Here is an 18960-nt window from a genome sequence, read left to right as displayed (position 1 = left end):
TATATGAAATATGTAGAATATGTAAATGCATAGACACAGAAAGTAGGTTAGAGTTTACCAAGAGCTAGTGAAGAGGAACTAAAAAGCCTCTTGATGAAAGTGAAGAGAGGAGAGTGAAAAAGTTGGCTTAAAGCTCAACATTCAGAAAACGAAGATCATGGCATCTGGTCCCATCACTTCATGGGAAATAGATGGGGAAGCAGTGGAAGCAGTGGCTGACTTTATTTTTGGGGGCTCCAAAATCACTGCAGATGGTGATTGCAGCCATGAAATTAAAAGACGCTTACTCCTTGGAAGGAAAGTCATGACAAACCTAGACAGCATATTAAAAAGCAGACACATTACTTTGTCAACAAAGGTCCGTCTAGTCAAGGCTAGGAGAAGGCAATGGCGCCCCACTCCAGTACTCTTGCCTGGAAAATCCCATGGACGGAGGAGCCTGGTAGGCTGCAGTCCATGGGGTTGCTAAGAGTCAGATACGACTGAGAAACTTCAGTTTCACTTTTCACTTTCACACATTGGAGAAGGAAATGGCAACTCACTCCAGTGTTCTGGCCTGGAGAATCCCAGGGACGGGGGAGCCTGGTGGGCTGCCGTCTGTGGGATCGCACAGAGTCAGACACGACTGAAGTGACTTAGCAGCAGCAGCAGCAGTCAAGGCTATGGTTTTTCCAGTAGTCATGTATGGATTTGTGAGAGTTGGACTGTGAAGAAAGCTGAGTGCCAAAGAATTGATGTTTTTGAACTGTGGTGTTGGAGAAGACTCTTGAGAGTCCCATGGACAGCAAGGAGATCCAACCAGCCCATTCTAAAGATGAGTCCTAGGTGTTCTTTGAAAGGAATGATGCTAAAGCTGAAACTCTAGTGCTTTGGCCCCTCATGAGAGAGTTGACTCATTGGAAAAGACTGATCCTGGGAGGGATTGGGGGCAGGAGGAGAAGGGGATGTCAGAGGATGAGATGGCTGGATGGCATCACCAACTTGATGGACGTGGGTTTGGGTGAACTCCGGGAGTTGGTGATGGACAGGGAGGCTTGGCATGCTGCAATTCATGGGGTTGCAAAGAGTCGGACACGACTGAGTGACTGAATTGACTGAACTGAGCGGGAGAAGGAAGGAAGAGTTATTGCTTAATGGAGTTGTTGCTTAGTTTCAAATGATGAAGATGATTTGGAAATAGTAGTAACAGTTGCACAGCTTTGTGAATGTACTTCATGCCACTGGATGGTACACTTAAAATGGTTAACATGGAACATTTTGTATTTTACATATATATGTGCTTTATGACAATAACAACAACAATGGAAAACTGAGATCCAGGAAACAGGTGATCAAAGACCAGCAAACAAAAAGAATTCATGAAATGATGACAAGGAGCCACGCTGAATAACAACAGTCTGGCAAGAAAATAGAGCAGAAGCAGCGGCAGCAGAAACACAATGAACCTGATCAATGAGCTCTTGCCGGGGGGTCTACAGAGCTGCCATCAGCCTGAGAATCAGCCCAGAACCTAAGTGGATCGTGTTAGTATTCTTAGAATTTTGTTTTCTACCTACATCAGCTTCAACCAAAATTTTATTTAACAAAATATCACATTGACTGATTTCTTTGTTCAGCACTATTTTATAAACCATGGGAGACATAAACACTGTTCTTATGCACATGTAGTTGACACACTTATCAAAGCAATCCAGCTAGGTAGTAATCATAGGATTCCCGGAAAGGATGAAAATAATCAAAACATGAAGGGTTCATTACCAGGACTGAGTCCTTTCTTCTCAGTGTAAGTAATTCAAAACAGAAAATGAAAAAGTCCTATTTAGAAAGCACTTTGAAATATCATTCCTGTCACCTAGAGAAAACCAGAAACATTCTTAAATTGCTACATTTACAACATGTATTACTTTATACTATATTGTGGAAAACACTCCAATAATTGAAAGTACTGTCCAAAACAAGGCAGCATTAGTCTCCAATTTTTTTATACTACAGAAAGTTGCAGCCAAAGACTAGGATGATATAAAAGTTCAAAAGAGACAGTAAAACTTACCTGCTTAGACATATTTTCTGAAAATATTGCTGATTTTTCTTTTAAAAGTGTGACAAGGTCTTTATAAATTTCTCCTTTTCTCTCATAATTAATTTGCCCTTCATCATCTGTTTTGCCCTTTGGAAGAAAAAGTGTGGTGCTGTAATTAATGGACTAGCAACATAAGAACCTGATCAATAAATCACAACCCAACCACAAGTAATGTTTTCTTCTCTAAAGGATCCATGTACGTGTCTTTACACATGAAACGTGCAGGCAAACCCTTCCCTCTTACTATAATGTAAATTCATTTGTTTATTCACTCATTCAGCAAGCCTTTACCAAGGGCCTCCTAGACACACAGGGCTTCTAGACACATGGCTTGCTGCTTCAGTAGAGACCTGAAAGCCCCTTCCCTCTACTGTTCTATCGTGTGAAAATGCATTACGACTTCATGAGACTTTGACAAAGTCATAAAGGCCTCTGAGGTGAGAATGTTACCACACAAAAGCCTATGGTTCTGTTGGTCACAGCCTGCTCTTATTCTGTGTGGAGCTTGATTACTATAGGCTCACTTTCCAGGGGTTTGACCTCCATGTACCATCTGTCCCTCTTCCCTTGGCCTCTGTCTGGCTTTCTTGTCTCTTTCCATTCCTGTTCCTATACCATATATGTGTGTTTGCATATATATATACATATACATACCCATACACTGTAGTATGTTACATATATAACTGTGTCTGTGTATGTGTATATATATGTAACTTCCCAGGTGGCTCAGACAGCAATGCAGGAGACCTGAGTTCGATTCCTTGGGTCAGGAAGATCCCCTGGAGGAGGTAAAGGTAACCACTCCAGTATTCTTACCTGGAGAATTCTGTGGACAGAGGAGCCTGGTGGGCTTCAGTCCACGGGGTCACAGAGTTGCACACCACCATATACATATATACACACACATACACATATATATATATGAAAAGTGAAAGTGTCAGTTGCTCAGTTATGTCTGACTCTTTGTCATGTCCCGTGGAGGAGGATTGCTGTTCCCTCCTCCAGGGGATATTCCCAACCCAGAGATCGAACCAACTGCATTGCAGGGGAATATTTTTTACTGCCTGAGCCATCAGGGGAGCCCCCTGTGTGTATATATATGTATATATATACACACACATATAACATAGTTATACATATCAACTGTAGTGTCTAATACATTTCCTTGTGATTACTGAACAGCTTCAGTTCCTTGTCTTCCATTTATTAAGCTGAGGAACACCCGGGTATTTCCATATCAAACCAAGTTGTATGTGCGTCAACAGCCTTTTATAGAAGCAAAGGCTCCTCTTCCCACTCTGGAAGGCCAAAGAAGACCATTCCTCTTTTTTTCTCAATCTCTTATTTTCCAATTGGATATTCTGCTTTTCTATTAATAAAAACAAACTGAAAGCAAAATCATATTTAGGTTTTTTGCTTCCTCTGTGCCGAAACAAGCCCAGGGTCACACTGACAAGATGAGCACCAAAAGGCAGGTTAGAAGACGTGCCTCCTGCCACCAAGAATACGGCTCCGCATCTCGATACCCACCCAGGCCGAGGCATGAGCACTCTCCAAACAGTCCTCTGGGAAGGCTGGGTCCCCGTTAAGAAGTTGGATCCTCCCTGCAGAATTTTGCTGCCAGTCCCAAGTTTACATGAAGACAGCGAGGGCAGGGCTTTGCAGAGAAGAAAGCTGAGCTGCTCCTTCCAGCCAAGTTCAGTAAAGTAGGTGTGGGCCTCAACATCCAGGGTTTAATCCAGAAGATTTAGAAGGCCATGTGCCACCTCCCTCAGGTGGAGGGCCACCCACCCACACTCTGCTGACACTCGGGCCGAAGTCTGTAGAGCTGTTTCTCCATTGCCAGGCCGGCTGAATTTCCGTCAGCAAGAGGGGAGAGGTCGCCGGGGAGGCTGGACAAGGCAGGAGGGACTTGCTCCCTCCTACGTCCTCTCAGAGTCACCCAGCAACGGCCCCTCACCCCACAGTGGCAGTTGCTTCCAGTAGCAACAGTTGGTTCTAGTTTCTGGGGGCTTTTCCCAGAGGCCCAGAACCAGGCTCATCAGGATCCCTCAGGAACACCAGCAACAGCTGCTGGGGCCCCTCCTCAGAGACCTGGCTCTGTCAAATCCTATTCAGCCCCTGAGATGCCAGTTGCTAACTGGGCAGCACCCACTCTTCAGGGGCCCCAGCTGGTTTCAGGGAGATACCTGGGCTCCAAGGGGACCAGCGCTGCCTGGAGGTGCCTGTTCTGCAGATGTGTGAGCCCCAGCTCTGTGGGGACCCTCTGGGCATCTAAGGAACCACTACCAAATGCAAGCAGGGCCCACTCTTCAGAGGTATAAGTCCCAGTTCCGTGCAGGCACTGTCCTGAGATGCTGAGGTCCCAGCACAGCCTGGAAGCCCCTCCCTGGGTAGCAGGGTCCCTTCTGCAGGAGCCCCTCCTCTGTGGACCCCCTCCTCTCTTTTGTTGGTCCCATCAATGCTGAGGACAGAAGCCAGTTATGGCTTCTGCATTACCTTGGAGCTCCTTTTTTGACTTATTTTTTTCCCTCTAATACTTGTATCATTAATCAGCGAACTGATCATGTTAAAGAGGTTTTAGTTTTAGATAGCCGAATGGGTCACTATGAAGGTGACTTCCTAGAACGCTAACTTGAGGACCTGTAGGGGACACTGAGGCAGCAAACACAGCAAAGGGATCTGCTTGAATCCCACAGGACAATCCTTCAATTGCCTGGTTTTGGGGTTGAATCCTGGAGACATGCCTGCACTTACAAATCAACCTCAGGAGTAAAGAAAATACTAGTTTTTTTTAAAAAATTACTTACACCATTTAAAAACACTCCTTCTTTGCTGCAAGTAACACACAAAGTTTCAGCATCGTGAGGTTTCACCAGCACGTAACAAATTTCGCCTTTAATCTGTCTCCAAGGTGGGGCTCGACATCCATTTGAAAATTCATAATCTGAAACCAATTATCACACAAGTAAAAGGAGCTCCTTAGCCTCAACTTGTAACATAGCTTGGCTTCAAAAAACAGGATTGATATTTCAAGTTTTTGTTTCTTAAATATTTAGCTATTGAAGCATTTTGAAAATGTAATTATGAAGACAAACAGAATGTAACATGAACCTGAGGTGTACTCGATAGATTCCAAGACTGTCTGTTCTCCCTTTCCTGAGAACTGTTTAAGCAGCTCTATGTCATTCTTCACAGCCCCTGGATTTAATCGTATCTCTCTGAAATAAATGTTTAAGAAATTCATTTTAAATACTTTAAAAGAGAATCCATAGAAAGCAACAAGAAAACATTCTATTATATTGGATAATATTGTTTTTATAATTAAAATATCAGTTAAATTATACATCAACAAAATTGTAGTGAATTTTAACCATGTTACAATCTCATAACACTGCCAGACATTAAAAAATTAGTGATTTGCATTTAATGCTGAGAATGTTGAATGTAAATACTCATTTAAATAGTCACTTCATTTCTTAATGAAAGTATTAAAGTACTAGAAAAGACTAGAAAGATGAACAAGTTTTAAATCTGACAAACTCTACATAAGTGTATTATAATTTTAAAATTTATCTAATGATTTAAGAGACTTTGGGGATAAAAAGCCACATAATGGCTTCAGAACTAGATGAATTTCTACTAGAATGTTTTAGCTGAAAATTTTACTATTTGGAACTAGAAATATTTGTGCAAAAACTGAAATTTTATTCCAAATAATGTAATGTTAAATCAATAGCAAACACTTCTAAACATTATTTTTCTTATGTTTTCCTCTAAGGCTCTAAAAGTACTTTTTAGAACCCATTTTCAAAGGTTTCTTAAAAAAAAAAAGAAAGACTCACAAGGAAATATGTTTCAGAGAATGATTGAGTAAGTGCAGATCCAGCTGCTTGAGTTGCAAGGCAATCTTCATCTTAATCTCATTTTCAGAATCATTATCTTTGGTAATTTTGTCAAGAATACTAGACACAAATGAGTTTCCATTTTTTTCATTTATTATATTATACTCCAAGCCCAAGATTTTTGCTACTGGATTTCTGTTTGCTGACCAAAAAAGTAAATTTTGAAAATTATCTTCTTCTTGTCTATTACTAGAGCCATATACAATATCAAGTCCTTTAGAGCCCACTCTAACACGTTTATTTCATTAAACTTTCTCTGACTGACCCAATTTGAATTAACTTCTATTTCCCAGATTCTACTATACTTAGAAACCTTCTTACTCCTCTTGAGATGTTCACCTTGTGCTATAATATCATGTATATATGTCATCACCCTAATAGGCCAGAAGCCAAGAGGTCTGTTTAAGTTGACTATAGGGCCTTATTCAGAATAGGCATTCAATTAATACATCCAGAATTGATTTGAAGATAGAGAAATATTGGTCTCTTTAGAAAAATGATCACTAGAACTGTGTGTGTATCAGTGAACAGTATTCACAAATGTTTTCTCTCCAAAACAGCATGTTTTTCTCAGTCTACAGATCTACTGCCAATCTTTTCCACCTGTTTGAACTGCTTATATTTCCAATGTCCTTAGATGTTAACTGGGAAAACAAATATAACAAGTATTTACCTAAATGCTAAAATTATAGTGAAAAATTTAAATACCAACTCATAACCAAGGCTGAAAGTTGAATCTGGAGGTGTTGAAAACAGAATTTAATAAAGGCCAAATTGGGGCTTCCCTGGTGACTCAGATAGTAAACAGTCTGTCTGCCTGCAATACAGGAGACCCAGGTTTAATTCCTGGGTTGGGAAGATCACCTGGATAAGGGAAAGGAAACCCACTCCAGTATTCTTGCCTGGAGAATCCCATGGACAGAGGAGCCTGGCGGGCTACAGTACATGGGGGGTCACAAAAAGTTGGACATGACTAAGCCACTAACACTTTCAAAAAACTATATGGTTGAAAATCAGGGAGAAATGGGCAAAACCATGTTTAGGAAGGAAAAATTCAAGTCAGATGAAAATATGTATGCATTTGGATTGAGGGGCAATGCCCATGGGACTAATTCAGAAAGCATGACCTGATGGACATGAAGAGAAGACAGCAATGGTTTTTAACTTTCCCATAGGAAATGGACTGTTAGCAGGAGAGGCTGGGGGCTGTTAGAAAAACCTGCATGGGGTAGGGTGCGGCATCACGAGAAGGAGACCCAGGGACCAAGCACTTAGTGAGCATCTCCATTCATCACCTTACAACTGTCATCTCTAAAGATTATGAAGAGAAATATTAGGTGAATTCTGGGGAAAGACACAAGCTGACTTCCAAACTGCCAGGTACTATACAATTTGGACCTAAAACTAAGAGCTTTACCTAGAACTCTTACAGAAAGGGCAAAATGCAGCAAAAGTTGCATAATTAGCCAGATTGGGTATATAACACTTTGTGGATTTAAGTTTACAGATTAAGTTGAATTTAATGAATGGGCTGTGCCCTCAATTAACTCTTCTGAAATTCAGTTTTATTCTCAAGATATCATCCCTCCTCAGAAAAGTAGCTTTGATGTATAGGAGGAGTAGACAAGGCATAAAAAGCAGCTGCTGTCCTAAGGTTCACATCTTTCAAAAAATTAAAAGAATATAAAATGAGCAACTTTCTACCTCACAGACACAGATAATGGCAAAGAATGATGAGAGACAGAACCCATGTACATTATGCCTGGGAACCACACGTCACATGATGACAAAGAAGCAAAGCACACAAATGACATAATTACCTACTATTAGGTATTTCTACTCATAAGAAATATTTAAAGCCCAGTTATAGCAGGCAATCACATTCTGTTTTGCATGTCAGATGATTAGGCAATAAGAATAACATTCTATAACTTTAGTGAAGAGGAAAAATATTTCCCACTGAATGAATGTAATGATTCACAGAAAGCTGTGTATTTGGGCTGAGACAAATGGGAAGTGAGATTATTATGGGTTCTCTGCTAAAGGAAGGGGCTACGTTCATTTTAAAGGAAACTGATCACCATCTGGTACAGCAGAATGAGAGAGGATGGCTCCTAACGCTGGCCCTGGACATCTGTCTCTTTCCCTGACATGAACCTTAAAGGCCACGGGTCTTTCCAGAAACTAAGAAGGCTCGCTTTAAACCACACACAGAGATTAGAAATCTAGAAGTTGACTAATGGTAAAGCATTAGGGTTTTCATTTAAAGTGGAAAGCTGATATGAACATAACATTTCAGCCAAGAAAAATCAAGGACATTTTTATGAAGCTGAACTTAGTACTTTTTACCTTTTAGTTTAGAGAACTTTTTCAAGAGACTATAACAAATGATTCCCTCCCCAGCCCTGAAGATCATGTTTCTGAAAGTTCAAATCACAGAGTGGAGTATAAATATCACCTTCAATACATGCTTGCGCTTCCTTCAGCTTCATATTTTTAGCAATATATAACATACGTGACAGCTGCCCAAAGCTCCTAATTTTAATTTGTGGTACAGAGAGATATAGCAAAGGCTCTCCATTTTTATCAACTTCTTCTGACTTGACTGTTGTTCCACTAAAAAATGAAAAAAAAAAAATTTTTTTTTCTTGAAGGCTTAGGGTTACCTGAATGCCAGTAGAAGTTAATTTAAGACATCTCAACACATTATTTCCATGTCTCATGATAAAATACAGAGAATATGAATAGGTCTTGTTAGAAGCTCATCTATTTTCCCACTTTCATCCAGTTTTAGGCCCTTAAATCCCCAAACTACTTCAGCAATATGATATATCCAGGAAAAAAATTTTTTAGCAATCTCCTGAATACCTATGTAAACTCACAGTTTGGGGTTTTGTTTTTCTAACAATGCATTGGACATCTTTTTTAAAATTACTAGTTCTGTGGGAATCATTTATGTTTTTTGGATTTCCAATGTTATTTTATTTATAAAATTTTTACTCCACAGTAATTAGTAGTTAGGAACTTTCTCGGCTACTCTGTTTCTGAGCTCCCCCGCCAAAAAAAAGTGCTATGAAAAAGACAAACTAGATCCTCTCTGCGGATTATTTCCCCCCTCCAAACCCCTAATTTGGTTTACTTTAGGATAACAAGCAGTTTTTCTAACTAGGCTTTATCCTGATCAGAAATTGTTAGCTCTTTTAAATCGGTATTTTTCCCATTTTAACTTTTTTAGGTTGTCATTTCTAAAATATTGTTTTTTTAAGGCCATGATATATGTATACTACTTACAACATTATGTAAACTGCCCAGTTTTTCACTAATACTGATAATCTCTAGTAAAAGTGTCCACATCTGATATTTTTTATTTTTTAAATATGTATCTATTTATTTATTTGGTTGTACTGGGTCTTAGCTGAGGCATGTGGGGATCTAGTTCCCTGACCAGGGATGGAACCCTCACTCCCTGCTGTACTTAGTCACTCAATCACATCCAACTCTTTGTGACCCTAAGGACTATAGCCTGCCAGGCTCCTCTGTCCGTGGGGATTTTCCAGGCAAGAATCCTGAAGTGGGTTGCCATACCCTCCTCCAGGGGATCTTCCCGACCCAAGGATCAAACCTGGGTCTCCTGCATTACAGGCAGGTTCTTTACCGTCTGAGCCACCAGGGAAGCCCTGCGTTGGAAGGCAAAAATCTCAGCCAGTAAACCACCAGGCAAGTCTCAAGACCTGCTATTTTAAATTGTAACACAGATAAACAGTTGTGAGATGCTGACAGTTCATCATAAAAAGTAAATTGACAGACTCAGTCAATCTATTCCTATTTCACTAAAATAGGAAGAGGGTCAAAACTGGGGGACGGGGGGTGTCCCTAAACCTTATGTGGCAAAAGGGACTATGCAGATGGCTGACATTAAAGACTGTGAGATGAGACAACTGCTCTGGGGTATCTAGGTGGGTCAAGGTAATCAAAGGGATCTTCAGAAGAGGCAGGGAGCAGGGTCAAGTCAGAGATGGCAACATGACAATGGAAACAGGGTTCAGTGATGCGGGCCACAAGCTGAGGGATACAAGCGGCCTCTAGAAGCTGCAGAAGGCAAGAATGAAGGAACATAGACTTGCCCACACTCATTTTTAGAAATTTTGTCACCTTCAGAACTGTAAGATTTAAACCCATGTTGTTTTAAGCCATTAAGTGCATTGTAATTTGCTGTAGCAGCAACCAGAAGGGAATACAGGAGCTTCATTAGTCTCCCCCACTGCTCTGTTCCCAGGACCTTGAAGAGGAACTGCACACAGAAGGTGTTTGACAGATGCACGAGGAATAAATGAAGGAGCAAAACGGTTTTAGATTTGCCAGTGCTGGGCATAATTTACAGAATGTTTATTTTCCCCGGAATAAAGCTTTTGAAAGAACTCCCTTAGGACTGAGGAGTGGTCTTAGAGGCCTGTGGGCAGGGCCACTGGTACAGAAGGGATGAGGAGAGGATGAAGTCACAGGCAGAATGAATATTCACAGGATCAAGCTCCTGACATTGAGAAAGTGAAACTCCTGGGGAGACCAGGAGAATGGCAGGGCATGGGGACATGTTTCATTGTCCTGCCAGCTGAAGCCTGCAGCTGAACAGAGCCGGAGGGGCTAAAATGCCGGCGACCGAGAGGATTCTTGAAAATCAGGCTCCCATTTCAGGCTCGCAGTCTCTAGCCCTGAAGACAGAGCTCTTTTTGAAGAAAACTACTGTAGACATCTTGATAAGGTTAAGAAGAATGAAAGAATAAATGAAATCCATCGACCTGATCAAGAGACTTTTAAACTGGAATTGAGGAGGGAGCTAAAAATGCTCAGCTTATACAATAGAGAGCAGGAAAAATGTCTCATTTATTTAATCCCCAAAGTCAAGTTCCATGCCCAGAACACAGTAGTTACTCCACAGATATACATCTGAATAGTAACATAGGAAATAAGGCTATAGTTGAGAAACTATTCAGTAACTCTCAGGGACGAGAAGCAAAGAGTTCAGTAACAGAATTTCAGGCCACTGATCTGTGACTTTCAAATTTTATCAAAATAAAATAATCATTGTCTCATCGAACAATACCATTTTAAGGCTGGAGATCATGTGTTTCAGCCCTTAGTGATATTGATCAGAAGATTAAGGACCATAAAGGTATGAATTGGATGTGAAATGTGCATTTCCAACAGAGGAGGTGTCCTGCTCCAATGTCTTGATGTCTCATCCACACAGAACTTATATCAGCATATAATTTCTCCCAAATCATTTATTTATAACAACTGAGACACAGCAGACAGTCATTCACAACTAACATACAGCAATATTTAAGCAGACATGATTCAAAAATCCTAGTTCTACCAGAGGGGAGGAAAGAACAGGTAACATCATTTTCACCAAGTGATTCTGAATGCTTACCCAATTAAAAAAAAATATGGATACTAAGGGAGAAAGAGGAGGTGGAATGAACTGGGAGATTGGGACTGACATATATACACTGTTGATACTGTGTGTAAAATAGACAACGAATGAGAACCTGCTGTATAGCACAGGGAACTCTACTCCATGCTCTGTGGCGACCTAAATGGGAAAACGTCCAATAAAGAGGGGATGTATGTATACGTAGAGCTGATTCACTTTGCTGTACAGTAGAAACACACATGGTAAAGCAATTATGCTCCAATAAAAATCATAAAAAAGAAAAGAAAAGGGGCAAAGGACTTAACATACATAGCACTAACAGGGATTTACAGATGGCAAATAAGCAAATAAAAAACTATTCAAAAATAACTAGCAATTATACATATTCATGAATCGATTATTTTTCAAATTCTTTTCCCATTTAGGCTATTACAGAGTATTGAGCACTTTGCTGTCCACCTGAAACTAACACAGCATTGATAATCAACAATGCTCTAATATAAAACAGAATTTTTTTTAAAACAAGAAAAAAATGCCCAAGCTACTCTGTAGAGACTCTAAGTAATTAAGTTCTGGGTATCACCCACAGATAGTGTCACCACTGAGTGCTGTCACCTGTCCTTAATTTACAGTGATTTGGGATTCACGGAAGGTGTTTTAGGAAGATTATTAATCTCATCCTGTGTGATAACAAAAAAAAACAACAACTGGAAACTGATAAAAGAGACCTACGATTTCCATCAAAATGAAAGCAGAGATATTTCCTCCTCAACACTGAATGTGGAGAGATAATACAGGATGAACAGGAGCACCTCGGGAATGAGTCTAAAGGAGATAACAGAATCTCTTTAGTGCTTATCTAGTCAACTAATAACCAACTGCATAAAAGGAAAGAAGATGGGGGATGAAACATAAAACTTCTCACTGTGTGACTAAAGGATCAGTTTTGACATCATATGCCAACAAGTCAAGCTCAGAAGAAGGCTCATCACACCTGTGTTGATGGCTACAGAGTGTGCTCTTGGGGATGCACAGCAACTGAGAAGTAAGGCCACACATAAAAGTGTGGTCTCCAATATATCTGCAGAGATCAGCAAAAGCGGGGCGGGGGGGTCATTTGGCTGCTTTAACAGAGTTTTGGTATAGATGAAAATTGCCTTGCTTTGGAAGAAGATGGCTGAGAGAATGAATCATCCCAAGAAGAATCTGCCTTTGTTCTGAAACATCCAAGGGTATTACTATTTCGTAGAAACATGTCTGGAAACTCCAGGCTTAAATTCTGATGATGACTTGGGTATCCACGTGGTCTTACAGATATGAATCTTGACTAGGGGGCTTCCTCCACTTTAAATAAATGAATAAATGTGTTCTAAGGCCCTGCAGCTAAGCAAAAGAGTACATATGAACCAAAGAGCAAAGAAAGAGGCAGAGGGACTGTTTAATTACACGTTATTCTTGCCATTGAGGGCGTCGCTGGTTTACATCACGTGATGTGCTGCTGGATGGACCAAACACCACGTGACTTTGGGTGCTGAAGGTTCCTTGGTTTAAGGGATAGAGCACAGAGTGGGTCAAGACCTGGATGTGAGAGCATTTGGTGTTCTCCTTCACTCCCTCATAGTTCAGTCGGTAAAGAATCTGCCTGCAATGCAGGAGACCCAGGTTCAATTCCTGGGTCAGAAAGATCTCCTGGAGAAGGAAATGGCAACCCAGTCCAGTGTTCTTGGCTGGAGAATCCCACGGACAGAGGAGTCTGGTGGGCTACAGTCCATGGGGTCGCAAGAGTCGGACATGGCTTAGCAACTAAATGACAATGAACACCAAAATCTCAGCTATATCTTTTGCCTTCTTTGGGTCAGTCAGTATCTACCTGGTTTCCATCAAGACACACAGGAATAGTTTCCACCCTACGCAGCAACGGCTACTATCACACCTCTCTCATTTCTTCCATCATCAAAGAGATCATCAACCAAGGTCAGAAACAGGAATGACAAATAGAAAAACTGGCCCACCGAAGAGCTGCATGGTAAACTTGACAGAAGCAAGACAACAAAGGGGTAGCTGGTTCAAAACATACATGGTGCCAAAATGTCCAAACATCCGGCTTGATGCTACACTGAACTCAGGTGAGAGAAATAAAACACTTTGGGAGAAAGTGACCATTAGCACAGTTAAACATAAAATATAATTTTGAAAAAAGATTTCTGAAAATTCAGAGAGAAAATAGACCATGATATCAGAACCAAAGCACCCTTGAAATAAAGTTCAAGAATGATTTTCCAGGGACTTCCCTGGTGGTCCAGTGATTTAAGACTTCCAGTTAAGGGGTACAGGTTTGATTCCCAATCAGGGGGTTAAAATCCCACATGCCTCGTGGCCAAAAACCCAAAACATAAAACAGAAGCAATATGGTAACAAATTCAATAAAGACTTTTTAAAAAAAGAATGATTTTACAGTTCTAAAAATTAAATTCTGAGTTTATGCTCAAAAATAATCCCAAATGGAAAAGGCATGTATAGCAAACTTTGGCCAGAGAACTGTTTTTCATAAGATCAGACTTTGAAAGTTCATATGCACAACTGAAGAGGAACAAAGGGAGAGGGTCAGAATGCCTAAAGTGACACATAAACTAAAGGTGACCCCCCAAAAAAAGAATATATGAATTTACATATATTTATCATCTACAATGTATACTTACAGAATACATTTTATACAAGTATAATTATATTTATATAAACCTATGTAATTTATATAAAATATATATTTAGCTATGATCAAAAGAGATAAATTGCTAGCCTGCTGTTTGAGGTAGAGGTAGGATTTTTTTTTGAATCTCAGATTTGGAAGGTTCTCATTTAAGGACAATGCTAATTGTTAAGAGGTCTTTTCCTTATATTAAGCAAAATGTACCATTCTCCCTTTGCTGCCCCACAGATTTTACAGATGTAAATACCAGAAGGGGTTTTGTCTTTATCTCAGGTCATGAAACCAATGCCTGGTGGCATCTGGCAGTTCGTGTGAGTGGAAAGACCATTCACAAAGCAATAGCAAATGTTGGAGAGTGCAGTGACCTGGAAACATATTCCCTATCAAAAGAAAATTCAAATGTAAAAATTAGATAAACAGGGTATTGGCCAAACTACACATCCTCAGATTTCACCCAAGTGCCTCCAGGTTTCTGAGATTTCTGAGATTCACCTAGGTTAAGCGATTTGCCTTAAACCTACAACCAATCAATAAAAAACATGCAACCGAAGACATTAAACTCTAGAAGCAATTCACTGGCTTACCTGACAGCATAGCCTGATCCAAATGCTGAGGGGTCCAAATTTGTTTTCCATTCCAGCGGTTCTACAAAAACATAGTTTGCCTCTTGGGGATATTTATAGATAAAACTCTCCACAAACATAATAATTTCCTTCACTATAGCCTCATTGAGAGGAGTAACTTCCAGGGTCTTAGCCCCATGCCCCGCAGCAGTCCACTGCGCAGACCTGGTCAGTGCCACGCCCATGGGATCCCACGATGTTCAAACCTGAGCTCAGCACACACACTGCATCAGAGCAGAGAGAGAGAGACAATAGCATCCATCTTCCTAGCGGAACATTTCTCATTTTCAAGATTTTAAGCTAGTACTTACCCAACCCACATTCTGCTTGTTCATCTTAGAGACGGATTTTTTTTTTTTAATTATCCAATTGCTCTTCAAGTCAATAAAATAGTGTTCCCTGAACCAGCTTTAAGTAAATCAGACCCAAGGACATAAAGATTTTCCAGTATCTGCCTGCCCTGGAATGAATAACTTCTTTCTCATTTTCAGCCTAAGACAGAGAATTCCGGTCAGAAAATAGAAACAGGAAAGTCCAAGAGCGGAAAAAAAAGAATCGGAGGAGGCATGGCTTCTGGTTTGCAGCTCTGCTGGGGCCAGCAATTATAAGAGATGCTCTTTTGAGCTGTGTCACACGTTGTTTAGAATTATGCTATTAAACTGAATTCTGTCATTCTTTGTTGTAACATGTATCTGTATCTGTGCAATGATGGCTGATGAAAGTTCCCCAAATGCCATCAGAATTCATAAAAAATGGAATAAGAACATTAAGTAAAATAGAATTTTTTTTCTGAAAATTGGTAAGGTACATATTGATGGTATTAGTCAACATATTTGAGTAATTAAAATTCCATACTCCCTGCATATATCCTGCTCAGAATATTTTATCATAATTCATAACTTAAGAGCAAATGTGAGCATGAATGAGAATCTTTTTAGCCTGTTTATCTAAATTGATTATCAGAGGATTCTAGCATTTAAATGTAAAACAAATTGAAATAAATTTCACTTTCAATAAAATTAGCCTTTAAAAGAGGTATCTGAAAAGATAACATTATCTGCACACTTAAATAAGAGCCAAGTTAATAAATAAGTCCTGATATTACTATATTATGGAACTTTGTCTTTTTTTCAAATCATCTATACTTGTTTATTTTCTCATTGGCAATTAACACTGATCATTAAAACCTTTCACCTGGAATGATAGAAGAATGGTTTAAAAGTTAAATAAAAAATATAACTAGCTTCCTGCTTCCCATAATTATTACAAAAGCTCAGAACCAAGATTTTATAGAAATGGTTTGGAGATTTTACTTTCCTTTCTGTTGTTATATCTTCAAATCCAGTATCAGGGACATCTAGATCAGAGGTCCTTGACTGGGCAGTATTGGCTGCTGAACAGCAGTAAAGAAGTATCGTACAGATGTTTTCTTACCAAAACGATAGGGGACATTGTGAGCATTTAGTGATGAAGACAGAGAATGCCAGATGTCCTGCCATGTGCAAGACGGTTCCCTAGAAGGAAGAACTATGATGCAACCTCCAACATTTAGCACGTAACCAATTTCAGATAATTCATACCTGAGCCTACAACCTATTGCTACTTTACAAATAATCACAAAGGATTTTTCACAGTTTAAATATGCATTCAATTTTCCAGAATTGAAACTACCATATAAATCAAAGGATGGTTGTAAATACTTCTTTTATATGGACCTTTACCAGGAGGTCAGCATTTTGCAAAATCATATCATTGACTGAAATTCTAGTCACACAATTTAAGTTTGTGACATAACTGTATTTGGGGTCACTGCATACACAGCAATTCAACATAAGGCTGGAGTAACTGATTTTGTTGTTCAGTCGCTGAGTTGTGTCCAACTCTTTGTGACCCTATGGACTTCAGCACACCAGGCTTCATTATATTCTGCTACCTGAGCATTTGCATGCTGATATTTTATTACAATTATCTTCTTTTATTTTACAGTTAGAGCACCATTGAGATTTAAAACTATGATTTTGATTTCAGAAGAGTAAAGTGAGCATTACAAAATATTATAAGAAGCAAGTACTGGATCAGAAAAAGTTTAGAACAACATAATATACATACATACACATAATATACATCCACATACATATGTATATCTGTAAAATTGCTAGTGAAATAAAATGAATACCAAAAATGTATAAATTTGTCCTGTGCATTCATTTTAGTATTCCAGTTTCTATTGCTAGATTCTGAACACATACGCAAGCACTGATGTTTATGTGTGACACTCTTGAGTTTCCCAATACTATGAAAGAAAGTGCAGATAGATCTATTTCATACAGAAAGGCTCAGGTGGATGGTTCTGTTTGTTTTTAAACTAAAGGTTAATTTGTTTCAGTTTATAAAGTTATTATTTAAATCATTTCCTTCTTGTACCTTTTTTTTAAAAAATGTGAAATTACATAAGGCTATAGCAGTCCACATACCAGATACTAATTTTCTGGAAGACACTTAAAAAGGAGCTAAGAAATGCAAAAAGTTCCTTTTTTTATCACGATAAATTTTTCTACGAACGTGTGTAACATATTTGACACTATTCAAATTGTTGTTCTGAGTCTAAGAAACCCAGGAGCTGCAGCAATGGACAGGTTTGACCTAAGAAGGCCTAAGAAAAAACTGGGGCTTCCCTGGTGGCTCAGTGGTAAAGAATCTGCCTGCCAAGCAGGAGATGCAGGCTCGATCCCTGGGTCAGGAAGATTCCCTGGAGAAGGAACTCCAGGAGTGGCATCGCACTCCAGTATTCTTGCTGGGTTAACCCCATGGACAGAGGAGGAGCCTGGCAGGCTACAATCCACGGGGTTGCAAAGAGTTGGACATGACTTAGTCAATAAACAACAAAAAGTGAGCCTATGACCATCCAGAAGACAAGCACAATATTATTAGAATTAGTATTAGGGGAAAAAAGTGGAACAGAATAGCAAAAAGAAGACCATGTATAAAAGATTTTTTTAAAAAAAAAGGCTTTGCAGACCCAACTGAGTTTTTAAAAGAAAAAACAAGTAGTCTTGTATTTTTTTTTCTAAAGTATGAGAATTTCTAATGACCTCTTAATTTGCAAGGAGAACAAAAGCTACAGCATTTATTCCTCTAATTCCAGTAATGTTCCAAAAATTTAAACACTAATTTTTTAATCAAGATATGTTGATGAGACGTTTACACCCAGCGCCAATCCATGAGATCTTAGGGCCTGAGAACCATGGTTACAATGAACATAAGTGAATACATAGTACTTATTTTGAGTTAAACCAAGATTTTGAAATTTAACAATAACAATGGAAAAGGTTTTTGTGCATGTTTGTTTCCATAAACTGAGAAATCACTTTACACTCATATTGTCTACTCATTAACACTTTGTTTTTTCTTTTTAAGGGTCCGTTGCAAGCCTCCAGTATCATTTATAAAATAAAACCCATTCGTGAATAACTTCTGGGACACCTGGGCAGAAGCAAAACTCAATTCTTTACGAGACTAGGGAATATAAGCGTCCACTCTTAAGATCTAGCGGGTTAGGAGCAGTGCCTGCGCTGGCGGCCAGAGAACGAGGATACCAGGCGATGAAACCTGCAAAAAGATTGGTTTCAGGGCTGACAGGAACCGAGCCCTGGAATAAAAACAAACAGACCCGATATGGAGATGCGCAAGGATGGCACCAGCCGGTTCTCGAACTGAGTAAAGTCGAGTCAAGTATTTGCGCGGGAGGCCGCGGTTCTGGCCTGGGAGGACGGAGACAGGCGCGAGGAAGCGGCAGCGAAGACGCACGGAGGTGGAGGCAAAGCTGCGGAGACGGAGCGGGGAGAAGGGAAGGCAAGCCAGGAGCAGCGGGAGCAGCAGCCGGGGAAGGGGGACATGGATGCAGTCCGGGCTGGGGGCTGCAGAGTCAAGGTCCAAAGCCCGGGAGGAGCGGGGTGTCCGCGAGGAAGCAGGGGCTGGAAGGGATGGGACAGACGCGGAGGGGGCGGATACCGGGTCCGAGGGAAGAAGGGGAAGCCGGCAGGGGACAGAAGCGAAGCCTGAGCGCGGCTCCTCAACTTCTCCATCCCCGCGGCCTGCTGCAAAGACGCCAGCGCCCGCGGGTCGCACTCACCGCAGCACCCGGCTCAGCACCCCGCTCCGCCCGCGTGCCCGCCGGTTGCTAGGACGCCGGGTAAACACGGCGCCGGGCG

The 18960-nt window shown here is 40.3% G+C and overlaps 1 protein-coding gene across 1 annotated transcript in view; it reads right to left on the bottom strand.

Annotated features, from left to right (window-relative positions):
- Window positions 1–18949, bottom strand: part of ARMC4 (armadillo repeat containing 4) — a 171130-nt gene extending 152181 nt beyond the window's left edge. The window contains exons 1-7 of the mRNA XM_018057216.1: window positions 18882–18949; window positions 14711–14973; window positions 8444–8601; window positions 5926–6127; window positions 5195–5301; window positions 4891–5027; window positions 2051–2167 (exon numbers count right to left, since the gene is read on the bottom strand). Coding sequence (XP_017912705.1) covers window positions 2051–2167; window positions 4891–5027; window positions 5195–5301; window positions 5926–6127; window positions 8444–8601; window positions 14711–14934 — 945 coding nt within the window. The 5' untranslated portion in view covers window positions 14935–14973; window positions 18882–18949. The remainder of the gene's footprint in view (window positions 1–2050; window positions 2168–4890; window positions 5028–5194; window positions 5302–5925; window positions 6128–8443; window positions 8602–14710; window positions 14974–18881) is intronic.

Source organism: Capra hircus, chromosome 13 (genome assembly GCF_001704415.2).
Source record: "Capra hircus breed San Clemente chromosome 13, ASM170441v1, whole genome shotgun sequence".
NCBI classification, from domain to species: Eukaryota; Metazoa; Chordata; class Mammalia; order Artiodactyla; family Bovidae; genus Capra; species Capra hircus.
This window is presented reverse-complemented; position numbering and strand designations above follow the sequence as displayed.